This window comes from Schistocerca nitens, chromosome 7 (assembly GCF_023898315.1).
Source record: "Schistocerca nitens isolate TAMUIC-IGC-003100 chromosome 7, iqSchNite1.1, whole genome shotgun sequence".
NCBI lineage: Eukaryota > Metazoa > Arthropoda > Insecta > Orthoptera > Acrididae > Schistocerca > Schistocerca nitens.
Genome location: NC_064620.1, coordinates 390,359,967 through 390,377,513, shown reverse-complemented (window position 1 = coordinate 390,377,513; position 17,547 = coordinate 390,359,967). Strand labels below are relative to the sequence as shown.

Sequence of the window (17,547 nt, the reverse complement as noted above, 5' to 3'; positions counted from 1 at the left end):
TAACCTGGATGGTGTAACACTGTGCCAAGATATGCTGGCCGTGCACCAAGGCATGTTTAGCCACAGGGTGATCCTCATTACCAACAAACACTGGCTGCCTGTGTCCATTCATGCGAATGGATAGTTTGTTGCTGGTCATTCCCACATAGAAGGCTTCACAGTGTAGGCATGTCAGTTGGTAAATCACGTGGGTGCTTTCACACGTGGCTCTGCCTTTGATCGTGTACACCTTCCGGGTTACAGGACTGGAGTAGGTGGTGGTGGGAGGGTGCATGGGACAGGTTTTACACCAGGGGCAGTTACAAGGGTAGGAGCCAGAGGGTAGGGAAGGTGGTTTGGGGATTTCATAGAGATGAACCAAGAGGTTACGAAGGTTAGGTGGACGGCGGAAAGACACTCTTGGTGGAATGGGGAGGATTTCATGAAGGATGGATCTCATTTCAGGGCAGGATTTGAGGAAGTCGTATCCCTGCTGGAGAGCCACATTCAGAGACTGATCCGGTCCCGGAAAGTATCCTGTCACAAGTGGCGCACTTTTGGGGATACGACTTCCTCAAATCCTGCCCTGAAATGAGATCCATCCTTCATGAAATCCTCCCCACTCCACCAAGAGTGTCTTTCCGCCATCCACCTAACCTTCGTAACCTCTTGGTTCATCTCTATGAAATCCCCAAACCACCTTCCCTACCCTCTGGCTCCTGCCCTTGTAACTGCCCCTGGTGTAAAACCTGTCCCATGCACCCTCCCACCACCACCTACTCCAGTCCTGTAACCCGAAAGGTGTACACGATTAAAGGCAGAGCCACGTGTGAAAGCACCCACGTGATTTACCAACTGACATGCCTACACTGTGAAGCCTTCTATGTGGGAATGACCAGCAACAAACTGTCCATTCGCATGAACGGATACAGGCAGACAGTGTTTGTTGGTAATGAGGATCACCCTGCGGCTAAACATGCCTTGGTGCAGGACCAGCACATCTTGGCACAGTGTTACACCTTCCGGGTTATCTGGATACTTCCCACTGACACCAACCTATCAGATCTCTGGAGGTGGGAACTTGCCCTTCAATATATTCTGTCTTTCCGTTACCCACCAGGCCTCAACTTCCGCTAATTTCAAGTTGTCGCCCCTCGTACCTCACCTGTCATTCAACAACATCTTTGCCTCTGTACTTCCGCCTTGACTGACATCTCTGCCCAACCTCTTTGCATTTACATTTGTCTGCCTGTGTCTGTATATGTGCGGATGGGTATGTGTGTGTTTGTGCGCGAGTGTATACCTGTCCTTTTTTCCCCCTATGGTAAGTCTTTCCGCTCCCGGGATTGGAATGACTCCTTACCCTCTCCCTTAAAACCCACATCCTTTCATCTTTCCCTCTTTCCTGATGAAGCAACCTTGGGTTGCGAAAGCTTGAAATTTGTGTGTGTGTGTGTGTGTGTGTGTGTGTGTGTGTGTGTGTAGCTATACATTGTGCCCCATATGAAAATAGTATCACATTATGACAAAACTTTCCTCAAATATTTACACTGCGAAGTGAGATACTGTGCCAAAAAAGTGTTGTTATATACCAAACTACCCAGTGTGGGAAGTTCCTATAGATTAATCAGAAAAATTGACTCAGATGTTCTGCAGCAGATATAACAAAGAATTTACTTGCAGGTAATTACTTTAATCTGTAATAAAAGTATTTGAATATGATCAGATAGTCTCAGTGTAAAAGAGTAACAAAAACCTTTTTATAGCAATATTGCCTGTTATTCAATCACGACTGTTTGTTAAAATTTACAAACAGGCTTTAATAATTCTTCATTTTCTTGCTTCAGTTATTTTAGTGCTGCATTGTGTTTCGAGATATGAGAACATCAGATAAGAGTGGCAGTACAATAACATTTAACATAAAGACATTTCAGCATAAAATTCAGTTATCAGTTGCAAAGATATTTTTATTTTGCTTTGCCAGTTTTGACAAATTAATTTGTTGTCTTCAGAAGCCTACAAAATTAAATTAGAAATTTTGCATATATTTTACAAGGGCAACCAAATGAACCTGTTAGAAAAATTTGAAATATATAAACATTCCTACTTAATCAAAAGATTTGTTGAATGATCAGCTTGCATTGAAAAACACACTTGTATAAAATGTGAAAATTAGCCCATTCCTTTAGATATTAGAACTATATACCACATTTTTTCAAATGAACTATATATAACTTTCGTATATACCTTAGTTACACTTTTTGTATGCTGCTGACAGAGCAGTTTGACTTCTTCATAAATGCAATTCATTTACTGTAAATTATCAATCAGTGTTACAATAATCACATACAATATGCACAATTGTGGACATATCATGGCATTATGCTTCTGTGAAGATCTGGACTTCTCGCTAAACCAATACTAAGTAACTTTCTGTAACACGCTTCTCATACTTTACATAAATGTAAGGTCAAGGTCTAATTTTGTAGGCTTCTGAAGGTGACAGATTAATTTCTTGAAACCATTAAAGTAAAATAAAAATATCTAAGCAATTGATGACTGAATTTTATTATGAATTATACTCTACAGTTGTTGAAAAAGTAACAGCTACGAATAAAATGATTAAGACATATATTTAATGTAGTGTTTCTGCAAGTTGTGAGCTTCCAGTGAGAAAAAAATGTTACAAATGTTTGAGAGTGCATTTACTTATTTTCCTACTTTGTCATTAATGTGGAAATGTAAGTAATTATTTTAATGAGGATTTCACTCACGAGCCAAAACATTATGACTACCTGCTTAATAGTGTGTTGGTCTGCCTTTGAAATTAAACACAGCAGTGATTTTGCATGACGTGGATTTGACAAACCCTTGATGGGTTTCCCCAGTTATTTTGGCACCAGATGACTTCTCATGAGTCACGCAGTTCATGCAAATCGCAGGCCAGTGGTTTGCGAGTGTTGAACTGGCATCCATTAACATCCCAGAAGTGTTCCATTGAGTACAGAAGGGATTAATTTGGCAGCAAGACATCAATGCGAGTTTACTTACCACTACAGCACAGACAGTTATCTTGCTGGCAGATGCCATCAGAGTTGGGGAAGACATCAAGTATTAATGGATGCAGCTAGTCTGATATAATGATCATTTCATTCACAGCTGTCATTATGCCTTTGATTACTATCACAGTTCCCATTGAAGGCCAGGTGGCTGTCCCTCATAGCATAACAATACCCTCTCTAGCCTGTGTCTGTGGTGCAGTGCATGTTTCAAGCAGCCATTCTCTTAGATGGCAGTGCATCCATGCACAATTGTCGACCTAATGTAACAGAAAATGTGATTTGTTGGCTTAATTTTTCAAGGAACTCCTTGACAGAATAGGAGGAAACTCTTCAGTTTCGATTTGAAAGCACATCGATTACTGTTAAGATTTTTGAATTCTAGTGGTGGCTTATTGGAAATTGATGCAGCAGGATACTGCACAACTTTCTGCATAAGAGTTGAGGAAGTCCGGTCCAAATGCAGGTTTGATTTCTGCCGAGTATTAACTGGGTGAAAGCTGCTTATTCTTGGGAATAAGCTAATATTGTTAATAAGAAATGACAGTAAGGAATATATGACAGGCCAATACCAAAATACCCAGACGCGTGAACAGGGGCAGGGGTCGACAAGAGGTTCGTGAACTTACACCACTTATTGCCCGAATCACCTGTTTCTGAGCCAAAAATATCCTTTTAGAATGGGAAGAGTTACCCCAAAATATCATACCATACGACATAAGCGAATGAAAATAAGCAAAGTAGACTAATTTTCATGTTGAACGATCACTCACTTCAGATACTATTCGAATAGTAAAAGTGGCAGCATTAAGTGTTTGAACAAGATCCTGAATGTGGGCTTTCCCCGACAATTCACTATCTATCTGGACACCTAGAAACTTGAACTGTTCAGTTTCACTAATCATATGCCCATTCAGTGAAATTAAAATGTCAGGTTTTTTTTAATTGTGTATTAAAAACTGTAAAAACTGAGTCTTACTGTGATTTAGTGTTCGCTTATTTTCTACAAGCCATGAACTGCACTATTTGATACCGAGCCTATGTTGCACACAACATCCTGTACTACCAAGCTAGAGTCATCAGCAAACAGAAATATCTTTGAGTGACCAGTAATACTACAGGGAATATCATTTACATAAATAAGGAACAGGAGTGGCCCTAACACTGATCCCTGGGGCACCCCCCCTCCCCTCTCCACCCTCCCACTTGACCATACCCCACTCAGACCCCACATCACAGCCATTCTCAACACTGTGAATAATGACCTTCTGCTGTCTGTTGCTAAAGTAAGAGGTGAACCAATTGTGAGCTACTGCCTGTATTCCGTAACGGTCTAACTTCTGGCGCAATATTTTGTGGTCAACACAATCAAACGCCTTAGTTAAATCGAAAAATACGCCTAGCATTCGAAACCTTTTGTTTAACCCATCCAGTACCTCACAGAGAAAAGAGAATATAGCGTTTTCAGTTGTTAAACAACTTCTAAAGCCAAACTTTACATTTGATAGCAAATTATGTGATATAAAATGATCAATTATCCTTACATACACAGCCTTTTCAATAACTTTAGCAAACACTGATGGCATAGAAACAGGTCTGAAATTGTCTACGTTATCCCTTTCTCCCTTTTCATAAAAAGGCTTTACTACTGAGTACTTTAATCGTTCAGGAAACTGCTCATTTCTAAAGGAAAAATTACAAATATGACTAAACACAGGGCTAACATGTGTAGCACAGTACTTTAATATTCTGTTAGGCACTCCATCATATCCATCAGAGTCCTTAGTCTTCAGTGATTTAATTATTGACTCAATTTCCACCTTGTCTGTTTCACAGAAGAGTATTTCAGACATCAATCTCAGAAAGGCATTTGCCACGAGAGTTATATGATTCCCTGTAGAAAGTACATTTTTATTTAATTCACCAGCAATTCTCTGAAAATGATTGTTAAATACTGTACATATATCTGATTTATCAGTAACAGAAATATTTTTACTACGAACTGACTTTATATCCTCAACCTTGTGCTGCTGACCAGACGCTTCCTTCACAACTGACCACATGGTTTTAATTTTATCCTGTGAATTAGCTATTCTATTTATATACCACATACTCTTTGCCTTCCTAATAACATTTTTAAGCGTCTTACTGTACTGTTTGTAATGGGCTACTGTAGCTTTATTATGACTACTTCTAACATTTTGATTTAATTCCTGCTTTGTTCTACACCTTATCCCACTAGTCAGCCACCCGGGCTGCCTTTTACTGCTAGTATCCCGTTTAACATTCTAATGGAAAGCAATTCTCTAAAGAGCATGAGAAATGTGTTAAGGAAAGCATTATATATGGCATATATGTTATCGGCACTTTAAACATCCTTCCACTGTTGTTCCTTAATGAGGTTTAGAAAACTCTCTATTGCTGTTGGATTAACTTTCCTACGTAGTTTGTAATTATATGTGACATTTGTTTGAATACAAAGGCCTTATAGTGTTAAAATTTGTGCATCATGGTCTGAAAGGCCATTCACCCTTTTACTAACAGAATGCCCATCTAGCAATTAAGAATGAATAAAAATATTGTCTATGGCTGTGATACTGTTCCCATGCACACTAGTTGGAAAAAACACAATCTGCATCAGATCATATGAATTTAGGAGATCTACCAACATCATTTTTCTTGCACCATCATATACAGAATTTATATTGAAGTCACCACGTATAACTAATTTCTGGTACTTCCTATAAAGTAAGTCAAGAACCCTCTCTATATTGAGCAGAAATGCTCTGAAGAGAGTTAGGGGACCTATGAACAACAACAATTGTAAGTTTAGTTTCCCAAAATTCAACTGCCCCTGCACTACATTCAAATATCTGTTCGGTGCAGTGCTTTGATACGTCTATGGACTCAAATGGAATACTGTTTTTTTACATACATGTCCACTCCCCACCCCACAAGGAACTCCTTGAAAAACAGCCAGCTAATCTGTGTCCTGGTAAAGGAGGCCTCTGAACTGTCAAATTATTTAGGTGGTGCTCTGATATACCAATAATTTCAGAGCCAACATCTATAAGCAGTTCACTAACTTTATCTCTGTTACCTCATATATTTTGATGAAATATTCTGATTCCTTAGTTAGAGGGACTTCTTTAAGTAGGTATACCTATCAGCTGTCTTCAATCTAAAAAAGGTGCAGCTCTAACACCAACTACTATGGGAATTTTCCCCATGAGTGGTCCCACCACCACCCCCTACACTGTCACCAACCTCTCCTTTCCATACCTATTGAGGTGCAGGCCACGCCTACTGAAACCTGATCTACAAAGATCACTGGCTACCGGGCAAGCAACCGACCCCCCCAGGTTCTGTGATGAGACATCGACATCCAACACCTCATTACTAAATTGTAGTCTCAGCATCCTTTAGCCATTTCTGAATCTTGCCCATCTTTGTACAACTATGTCAAAATCTGGCTTAATATTTATGCAGCTTTTTTTTCAGACAATTCTTCATTATAGATAGGGACCAGAAAAATTCGCATTTTGCGACAAATTCCAAATAGCTGCAAATTCTGCCTCAAAATGCGAAATTACTTAATGCACACTGTTTCATAGTGGATTGTATCCAAATCAGCTATTTATCAGACAGACATAGTTTGCAATAGCTTTATTTTTTGCATACGATATCAAAAATACAGGCAGTTACTGGCACTAATACAACATCTGGCGAAGCCCAATTTGGAAAGATAATACGTGCAAAATACTTGCGAAATAAAATGGATGAACGCAACAATGTATCAGTGTGCTAAATGATCTGGTGCCATGCCAGTTCTGAGCAGTTGAATGGTCTGTTTAAGATACACGTCACGTAATGCAACCTAGTACTTAGCCATGGGACCTAGCATTTTATAAGAAATACACGTGTACATTTGTTGGTTAGCTAAAGCTCAAAACATAGCATAATGCGAACATTTTAAACTGGCACATGTTTTGAACTGTAGTTTCATCGAGTACCGCTGGAGGTCGGGCCTGAACTACATAGTCAACAATACTCTTCTGACTCCAACAAACAATTGCACGGTAGGCGACCAAAAATGCTTTGTGTTGTGCGTTGCTTGTTTTCCTTTCTTACTTAGAAATAAGTGAAGCGGCTAATCCTGGTAATCATGGATTTTGATTACGACCTATACAACACCAGAAGAGATCGGCGATCCCTTTGACAATGTCAGTAACGCTGGAGGATGCTGCCCAGCGAAATAGTGGCAGAATTTGTTTCCCCGCACCACTCCTTCCCCTGTGGTGGCCAAAATTCTCGTCTGTTTACGCCCGTGGCCCTTAGCGACAATAGCCTACAGCGCCCGCTCTCTGTGCTATAGCGAATGGAAAACAAAATCTGTAACTTTTTGATGGTGTCGAAATTCTTCTTCTGATGTTAAAATCGAGTTGTACACTCGGCTCTACTACTACGCAAAGTGCCATGTCAGTTCATCTGTAACTTGGTCAAACATGGCTCACAGGTCTATAAACGCTCACGAAAGGTCGAAATTAGTAGTCTGCAGATTTTTTGATCTTCAGATTGGGCGGGAAAAGACATATAATGTCCGTAAACAAATAATATCGGATAGGCATTCGCTTAATAGGCAGGAAAATGCTGCTGTTTTTCAATAGTTGACAGTCATTTTTGAAAGCTTACATACAGCCAAACGAAGAAAACAAAGGCCATTTCGGAAGAAAAAGGTGTTGAAGTTTTTAGAAAAGCAAACATTCCAGTCAAGGAGTTGCCAGTCAGCACTTTTTTTAAAGTCAACTTCAACGAACTAATAATTTGTTTGCCTTCACTCATGTAGCATGACAATCATTTAAATTTGTGCGACTAATTATTTACAAAGAAAATAGATGCAAATTTTGACAAAAGTAGACGTGAATTTTGCAAAAAAATTGATGCAAATTTTGTAAAAAAGAATAGATGCTGCATTTTCCAGTCCCTAATTATAGGTAACTGCATCATCTATGAAAAGTCTGAGGTCACTGTTTACATTATCTGTAAGTTCATTAATATACAGTATGGAGAGTAAGGGCCCCCACATATTTCTGTGGGACTCAGTTAAAGTTACTTTTACATCTGTCAATGACACTCTATCCCAGATAACAAGCTGCGTCCTCTCCTTAACCAGAAAATCTTCAGTCCAATCACAAATTCCGTATGATACCTGATGTGATTGTACTTTAAACAGTAGTGTAGGTGTAGTGCTGAGTCAATACGTACTGCATCTATGTTACTCCTTTGATCCATGGCTTTCAGCATGTCATTTGAGAAAGCAAGTTGGGTTTCACATGACCTTTTTTTTTTGCTAATGCTGGTTAACATGGAGGAGGTAATTATGTTTGAGGTAAGTCATGATATAGATTTTTGTTGGAGGGAGTTATGGTATTTCATGATTACAAGAGGGGCTAATTCAGCTGCAAATTCTGTATAGAATCTGAAAGGGATTTATTGGGTTACAATGAATAGTTTATATTCTTTCACAGTTTGTCAAATAACATCAAAAATGATTTGGCTGACTAAAGAAGACATTACAAAGTGACAGATATCACCAGGATTGAAAATTGCTAGTAAAGTTGAACTAAGCTTTGTTTTGATCACCACCTTGATGCTAATGCACATCATTGTTGATTACAATAAACAGCATTTTGTAGCAGCAACATAATTCTGTCTTTACAAATAAACAGATAGTATTCTCAGCTGGCATACCCTGGAAATTTGGGCTTTCAGCTTAGTCAGTGGCATCTTGTAGTGTGCTAAATTGACAGTTTCTGTAGGTTCCAGGACATCCAAAAGAACCACAGCTAAAACTTAACATGTCAAATTGTTCTGTGTTGCTAGAGAGCAGACCTCCCCCCCAAATCAGCTTCCCAAAAAAAACATTATTTTGTTTCAAAATGTGTGCATTATGATAATGTCCTTCAAAATGTGCATTATTAACATTATCACTTTCTGAAATGTATTTCAAATACAATTGCTGTATTTGAAAATACTCTTAAATTGTGCAAGATTTTTGTTCAAAAAGAAATTTTAAGTATACTGTCTTTTTAGTTGCATCTTTCAGAGAACTCTATTAAGTCTTTTTTTCCTATTTGCAGACTGTACAAGAAGAATGTTTTGGAGAAACTGGTGGAATCGTGTGTGTCCAAAGGTTATGTTTTCCAAATGGAAATGATAATAAGGGCTAGACAACTCGGATATAGTATCGGAGAAGTAAGTCTACCTTTAAAACATATGATGAATGCTGAATATAGTGTTAGAACTGCACTAACTGGAAAGGTGGTGGACTCGGTAAACAGTAAAGGAATTAAAAATGGTATTCGTTGTGTTGTTATTGGATGGTGCATAAAGGAAAACATTATGTTTTACATAATATTATCAAGATGAAATCGTGGCATCAAATACCGTGACAACTTCACTAAAACTCCATGCCCAAGGAGCAGTATTAATTTTGTCTAACACCATGCAAGTGGTGTAGATGCTAACTTGGAGAATACATCTAAAAATTAACACCTATATACTCCAATTAAAAGTACTTTGTGATTGACATTTCAGCAAGCAGAGGGACAGGGACCAGCCACCATTCAATCATTGTTCTTCCTTGAGTGCTACATGCTTGTTTTGTTGCCTGTTTTGTTGGTACTTGCAGCACCTTGTGAAGTGTGGGTGGCTGCATACCACAAACTTGGGCACCCCAGTAATTTTAGAGTTCTCATAAACTTAATTGCATCATCACTTTTTATGGAAATGCAGTATTAACAGTTCAGAAAATTATTTTAATTTTTCCAAGTCATGCATTGAGTTTATTGCATCTTGTATTGAAATGAATTTATTGGGTCAGCAGTATCTGTGTGTACATAAGTCTGCATTCATAGATTTTTTGTATCTAAGTAGGAAAAAGTTCCCATTGCTGATTCAGTTGATCCATTTTTAATCCCTTATGTGTGGATTAATGGTAGGACCTTATGAAATTACAAGGCTCATTCTGAAAGTAATGCCTCCTATTTTTATTCATGGGAACTACAGGAGATACATAAATCACAACAGCACAGCTAAATAGAGCAATACTTCAGCTACAGACTGCCATTTCTCCGGAGTCACCACCATTTGTTACACACTTTTGCCAACAATGAACCTGAGCCTGCATGCCTCGCATGTAAACATCGGAACCAGCTGAGGCTTACCACTTCCTTACATTTTTAATAACAGCATCCTGATCTTGAAAAATATTCTCCACATAGCCCACCTTTCAGAGGCCCAAAGCTATAGAGGTCTGAAGGCGTTTAATCAGGAGTGTACGGTGGAGGTGGTAAGACAGTCCAGCTGAATTTTGCAACAAGCTGTTTGGCCGCAAAACTGGTGTGGGGCCTGGCGTTATGTTGCAGGTGGAAGTTGGTCTTCTTCTCTGGCCTTACCCTGGAAATCTGGGCGTTCAGCTTAGTCAGTGTCGTATTGTAACATGCTGAAGTGACAGTTTCTCCAGGTTCCAGGACATCGAAAAGAACCAAACCTTGCTATCCCAGAAGACTGTGCACATCACTTTGCCTGCAGGCGGCTGTACCTTAAATCCTTTCTTTGATGAAGAATTCGCATGTCACCATTCCATGTACTGTCTTGTGGATTCAGACTTGTAGTGGTGACACCATGTCTCATCTCTGGTGTTAATGCTATTCAGAAAATTGCCACCTTCAGCTTCGTATTGGTCCAGCAGGTCCTGACAAATTTCCACTCGTTGGGATTTTTGTTCTTCTGTAAGTATCCGCAGGACCCACCTTGCACAGACTTTGCGATAACGGTGATGTTCCAACATAGTTTCCAAGGCATTACAGCTGACATTCAGCTTTGCACACAATTCTGTGGTTGTCATCAGCCAATCAGCACAGATGAGTTGATTAAGATGCTCTTCATTGTGAGTGATTAGAGCTGTGCACGGTCGACCGGACCGTGGCTTGTCATGCACTCCCTTTTCACCACCTTGAAAATACTGTACCCATTGCCTCACATTGCTCCCATCTATTTTATCGTCCCAATACACCTTTAGCAAGTGTCGGTGCATTTCACTTGGAACAATTTCTTCAGCGGTGAGAGATTCAATCACACATCATCACCGTTTTATACGTGCGTCCATATAGGACTGGCACTAACTACCACAGAACAAAGGAACCATTTGCAAATAAATGAGAAAGGTTCAAGCATTAGCACTGAACCAGTTACATCTGGCACGTACATCCAAAGTCACCATAAAAAATAGGCGGCATAACTTTTGGAACAACCCTAATACATAATATGTCTTACTTAGAACAAAAAATCTACGGTAGTGAAATTGTGAAGTAGAGATGAAATATTTAAGGACTGGTATTTCTCATAATAATTCAATTTCTTTTCTTTATTTACAGGTGCCTATCTCCTTTGTTGACAGAGTGTATGGAGAATCAAAACTTGGTGGTTCTGAAATATTTCAGTTTGCAAAATCTCTCCTGTACTTATTTGCTACTACATAATAAAATGTTGTTGCTTTAAATAAAATAAGTGCTATTCAGTTTATTTGCAGGAAATATAATGTCCTAACTGTGTCATGAAATTAGATTATGGTTAGAAGGAAAAGTATCAATTTCTCTATTTTTGTTAGAGAGAGAGGGTAAAAGATTACGAATGTGGTGTTGAAATTTATTAACTACTACAGCTGTACTGATAATGAGACAACTATGAAAGGCAGAAGAGATTGCAGCAATGTGGAAGTAAATTGAAATTGAAATAAGGAGGTATAACAAAAATAGAATCTTTTTACAAGTGAGTTCTGAGGAAACTGATGTATTGTTTTGCCTTTTCTTGGCTGGTCATCATCATCATCATCATCTATCTCCTAGCAGAAGTATCCTCCTTTATACAAAGGAACATTTCAGTCATCGCAATTTCTATGACTTTTTGTAATTATAAACTAGGAAATGTGACATCATAATCAAAAATTATTTCTGCTCATGTCAAATAACATGATTTAATTTTTGTCACCAGTGTCCCTGTGCTTTGGCTGTATAATTACATTAAATTCTTCATCCTTTTGGATGCAACATGTATTTGGCCTTTAGACAGGTCTAAATGCTGCACATGTTAATTAATGAGAGAAGACCAAAAGGTACAAGACTAGCAAAGTGCTGTCAGTCCTACAAACGTAACTGCTTACAAAACACTAATGTAACCCATCATTGAATATTGTTCAAGTGTGTAGGGTCTATATTCGAAGGTCGACAAAGAACAGCAGAATGAATGGTCACAAACTTGTTTGACTCGTCAGGGAGTGTCATGGAAATGCTGAAAAATCAGATGTGGCAGGGCTCAAAGATAGATTTCAATTATTCCATGAAACACTGTGTACAAAATTTCGAGGACCTTCATTAAGAGAGGAGTCTAGGAATATACTGGAGACTCTATATATCATTCTTGTTCAGATCACAAAGATAACATTGCAGTATGCAAAGAGACGTTTAAATAGTATTCTGCCTGTGCTCCATATATCATGGAACAGGAAGAAAGCATGCTGTTGTTGTTGTTGTTGTTGTTGTTGTTGTGTTCTTCAGTCCAGAGATTGGTTTGATGCAGCTCTCCATGCTACTCTATCCTGTGCAAGCTTCTTCATCTCCCAGTACCTACTGCAACCTACATCCTTCTGAATCTGCTTAGTGTATTCATCTCTTGGTCTCCCTCTGCAATATTTACCCTCCACGCTGCCCTCCAATACTAAATTTGTGATCCCTTGATGCCTCAGAATATGCCCTACCAACCAATCCCTTCTTCTAGTCAAGTTGTGCCACAAATTTCTCTTCTCTCCAATTCTATTCAATACTTCCTCATTAGTTATGTGATCTACCCATCTAATCTTCAGCATTCTTCTGTAGCACCACATTTCGAAAGCTTCTATCCTCTTCTTGTCTAAATAATTTATCGTCCATGTTTCACTTCCATACATGGCTACACTCCATTCAAATACTTTTAGAAACTACTTCCTGACACTTAAATCTATACTCGATGTTAACAAATTTTTCTTCTTCAGAAATGCTTTCCTTGCCATTGCCAGTCTACATTTTATACCCTCTCTACTTCGACCATCATCAGTTATTGTACTCCCCAAATAGCAAAACTCCTTTACTACTTTAAGTGTCTCTTTTCCTAATCTAATTTCCTCAGCGTCACCCGATTTAATTTGACTACATTCCATTATCCTCGTTTTGCTTTTGTTGATGTTCATCTTATATCCTCCTTTCAAGACCATGTCCATTCCGTTCAGCTGCTCTTCCAGGTCCTTTGCTGTCTCTGACAGAATTACAATGTCATCAGCGAATCTGTTTTTATTTCTTCTCCATGGATTTTAATTCCTACTCCAAATTTTTCTTTTTTTTTTTCCTTTACTGCTTGCTCAATATACAGATTGAATAGCATCGGGGAGAGGCTACAACCCTGTCTCACTCCCTTCCCAACCACTGCTTCCCTTTCATGTCCCTCGACTCTTATAACTGCCACCTGGTTGCTGTACAAATTGTAAATAGCCTTTTGCTCCCTGTATTTGACCCCTGCCACCTTCAGAATTTGAAAGAGAGCATTCCAGTCAACATTGTCAAAAGCTTTCTCTAAGTCTACAAATGCTAGAAACATAGGTTTGCCTTTCCTTAATCTATTTTCTAAGATAAGTCATAGGGTCAGTATTGCCTCACGTGTTCCAACATTTCTACGGAATCCAAACTGATCTTCCCCGAGGTTGGCTTCTACCGGTTTTTCCATTCATCTGTAAAGAATTTGTGTTAGTATTTTGCAGCAGTGGCTTATTAAACTGATTGTTCGGTAATTTTCACATCTGTCAACACCTGATTTCTTTGGGATTGGAATTATTATATTCTTCTTGAAGTCTGAGGATATTTCGCCTGTCTCATACATCTTGCTCACCAGATGGTAGAGTTTTGTCAGGACTGGCTCTCCCAAAGCTGTCAGTAGTTCTAATGGAATGTTGTCTACTCCTGCGGTCTTGTTTTGACTTAGGTCTTTCAGTGCTCTGTCAAATTCTTCACGCAGTATCATATCTCCCATTTCATCTTCATCTACATTCTCTTCCATTTCTATAATATTGTCCTTAAGAACATCGCCCTTGTATAGACCCTCTATATACTCCTTCCACCTTTCTGTTTTCCCTTCTTTGCTTAGAACTGGGTTTCCATCTGAGCTCTTGATGTTCATACAAGTGGTTCTCTTATCTCCAAAGGTCTCTTTAATTTTCCTGTAGGCAGTATCTACCTTACTCCTAGTGAGATAAGCCTCTACATCCTTACATTTGTCCTCTAGCTATCCCTGCTTAACCATTTTGCACTTCTTGTCGATCTCATTTTTGAGACGTTTGTATTCCTTTTTGCCTGCTTCATTTACTGCATTTTTATATTTTCTCCTTTCATCAATTAAATACAATATCTCTTCTGTTACCCAAGGATTTCCACTAGCCCTCGTCTTTTTACCTACTTGATCCTCTGCTACCTTCACTCTTTCGTCTCTCAAAGCTACCCATTCTTCTTCTACTGTATTTCTCTCCCCCATTCTTGTCAATCATTCCCTGAAGCTCTCTACAACCTCTGGTTCTGTCAGCTTATCCAGGTCCAATCTCCTTAAATTCCCACCTTTTTGCAGTTTCTTCAGTTTTAATCTACAGTTCATAACCAATAGATTGTGGTCAGAGTCCACATCTGCCCCTGGAAATGTCTTACAATTTAAAACCTGGTTCCTAAATCTCTGTCTTACCGTTATATAATGTATCTGATACCTTTTAGTATCTGCAGGCTTCTTCCATGTATACAACCTTCTTTTATGACTCTTGAACCAAGTGTTAGCTATGATTAAGTTATGCTCTGTGCAAAATTCTACCAGGCGGCTTCCTCTTTCATTTCTTCCCCCCAATCCATATTCACCTACTACGTTTCCTTCTCTCCATTTTCCTACTATCGAATTTCAGTCACCCATGACTAATAAATTTTCGTCTCCCTTCACTATCTGAATAATTTCTTTTATCTCATCATACATTTCATCAATCTCTTAGTCATCTGCAGAGCTAGTTGGCATATAAACGTGTACTACTGTAGTAGGTGTGGGCTTCGTGTCTATCTTGGCCACAATAATGCGTTCACTATGCTGTTTGTAGTAGCTATTTTCCTATTCATTATTAAAATTACCCCTATTTGATTTTGTATTTATAACCCTGTATTCACCTGACCAAAAGTCTTGTCCCTCCTGCCACCGAACTTCACTAACTCCCACTTTAACCTATCCATTTCCCTTTTTAAATTTTCTAACCTACCCGCCCGATTAAGGGATCTGACATTCCACACTCCGATCCGTAGAACGCCAGTTTTCTTTCTCCTGATAACGACGTCCTCCTGAGTAGTCCCCACCCGGAGATTCGAATGGGGGACTATTTTACCTCCGGAATATTTTACCCAAGAGGACGCCATCATCATTTAACCATACAGTAAAGCTGCATGGCCTCAGGAAAAAATACGCCTGTAGTTTCCCCTTACTTTCAGCCGTTCGCAGTACCAGCACAGTAAGGCTGTTTTGGTTAGTGTTACAAGGCCAGATCAGTCAATCATCCAGACTGTTGCCCCTGCAACTACTGAAAAGGCTGCAGCCCCTCTTCAGGAACCACATGTTTGTCTGACCTCTCAACCCCTCAATGTTGGGATATCTGTTGAGAGGCCAGACAGCCCCCTCCATGAACCATGGGCCTTGCCGCTGGTGGGGAGGCTTGCGTACCTCAGCGATACAGATAGCTGTACCGTGGGTGCGACCACAATGGAGGGGTATCAGTTGAAGAAAGCATAATAAATGGGAAGCACCCTCTGCCATGCACATGGCAATGGTTTGTGGAAAACTGATAAAGTGATTGAGCATTTTTCTTAAATGCAATAATGTAGTGAGTAGTACATAGATTTCAGGGTAGCTTGTTCCAGAGGTGAAGACAATCAGTTGTTGAGGCATTTGAGAAAGTTTTTGTTTTATGGATGGGTACAGCTATGACACTTATGATGAGATGAAAGGTACTTAATTTTGTTATATGAGATGGTGAGTGGTGTTCGAACTGAGAAGCTGATGAAGTGGGCACAGGGAATAATGGTCACATAACTTGGTTCACTGCAGTCGCATTAATTGGGATTGTGAGGCACTCATATTATGTTAGATTACACATTCCAAAATTTCTGCAGAACAGAGAAGGCAGAGCTCTTATTGTATGTCACAACTGTGTTTTATGTGGATTTGAGGTTCTCCTTCAAATTACATTCAGATTCTGCTCCATTTCCTGATATTTTATTTCAGTACCAGCAAAAAGAACTGGGGACAACTGTTTTTGGTGATGTTTTGCACTTTCTCATGAAGGATAGGCGACTGGCCCAAGAGCAAACTCTTAGAATAAGACAAATAAAACAACAGGAACTCCAGATTGGAATACCAACAGTACTAGAAAAAGGTTACACTGCTACTCGCCATAAATATGTCACATTAGTTGCAGACAGGCAAAAGAAAGAGACTTATGCATTTAGCTTTCAGCCAAAGCATTCTTCGGAAAAGAACACACATACACAACATGACCACTAATCCTGCAGCTCAGACCGGAATGCCACAAATGAAAAATATTCAAAACTAGAAAGCAATTTATTTTTTGGAAAGAAATGTTGTATTATCCTTGTACATACACAAAATCTCATTTCAAAATAGAACATATTCTGTATGGAAAATATATCACTGTGTAGTGCATGCATACAGAATTAATATAAATTTAATATTGCTGCAAGTTGTGCATTACCCACCTTAAGCCGTCAGCACGCAGACCATGCTGTCAAACATCAACGCTGAGTGTGCAGAGTTCAACGTGCTGCTGAACGCTCAGGAATAATGCGACTTGTGCATACAGTATGTGGGCCCCAATGTGGTATACGTGATTGCAACGCACTCCAGCGGCAGTTGTGGGATGTTTCTAGTTCGTAAATCACACTGTTTACTCAACGGGCATGTGTAAAATTCCCACATTAGCTCTATTAAAACCTTGCAGGGTTTGCAGGAGAGCTCTTGTGAAGTTTGGAAGGTAGGAGACAAGGTACTGGCAGAATTGAAGCTGTGAGGACAGGTTGTGGGTCATGCTTGGGTAGCTCAGTTGGAAGAGCACTTGCCTGCGAAAGGCAAAGGTCCTGAGTTCGAGTCTCAGTCTGGTGCACAGTTTTAATCTCCCAGGAAGTTTCATTTTTTTCTTGTTTTGGTCCATACTACCACTTCCCAAAATACGGAAAGCAAAGAGCTTGGAGTGGAAGAGATTTGTTTCCCAATATTGAAAATCATGAATATCTCATAGCTCTTAAGGTATGCATTTTAGAGCCCATGTTTACTTGACATTTGTGCCATACTTTTTGATGCACCATGTATACTTACATTAAACTAATAATAA

General features: G+C 39.2%; 1 protein-coding gene across 1 annotated transcript in view; it reads left to right on the top strand.

Moving 5' to 3' along the window:
- Positions 1-11,609, top strand: part of LOC126194718 (dolichol-phosphate mannosyltransferase subunit 1) — a 70,973-nt gene extending 59,364 nt beyond the window's left edge. Inside the window, exons 4-5 of the mRNA XM_049932964.1 lie at positions 9,179-9,293; positions 11,477-11,609. Coding sequence (XP_049788921.1) covers positions 9,179-9,293; positions 11,477-11,581 — 220 coding nt within the window. The 3' untranslated portion in view covers positions 11,582-11,609. The remainder of the gene's footprint in view (positions 1-9,178; positions 9,294-11,476) is intronic.
- Positions 11,610-17,547: the final 5,938 nt, after the last annotated feature.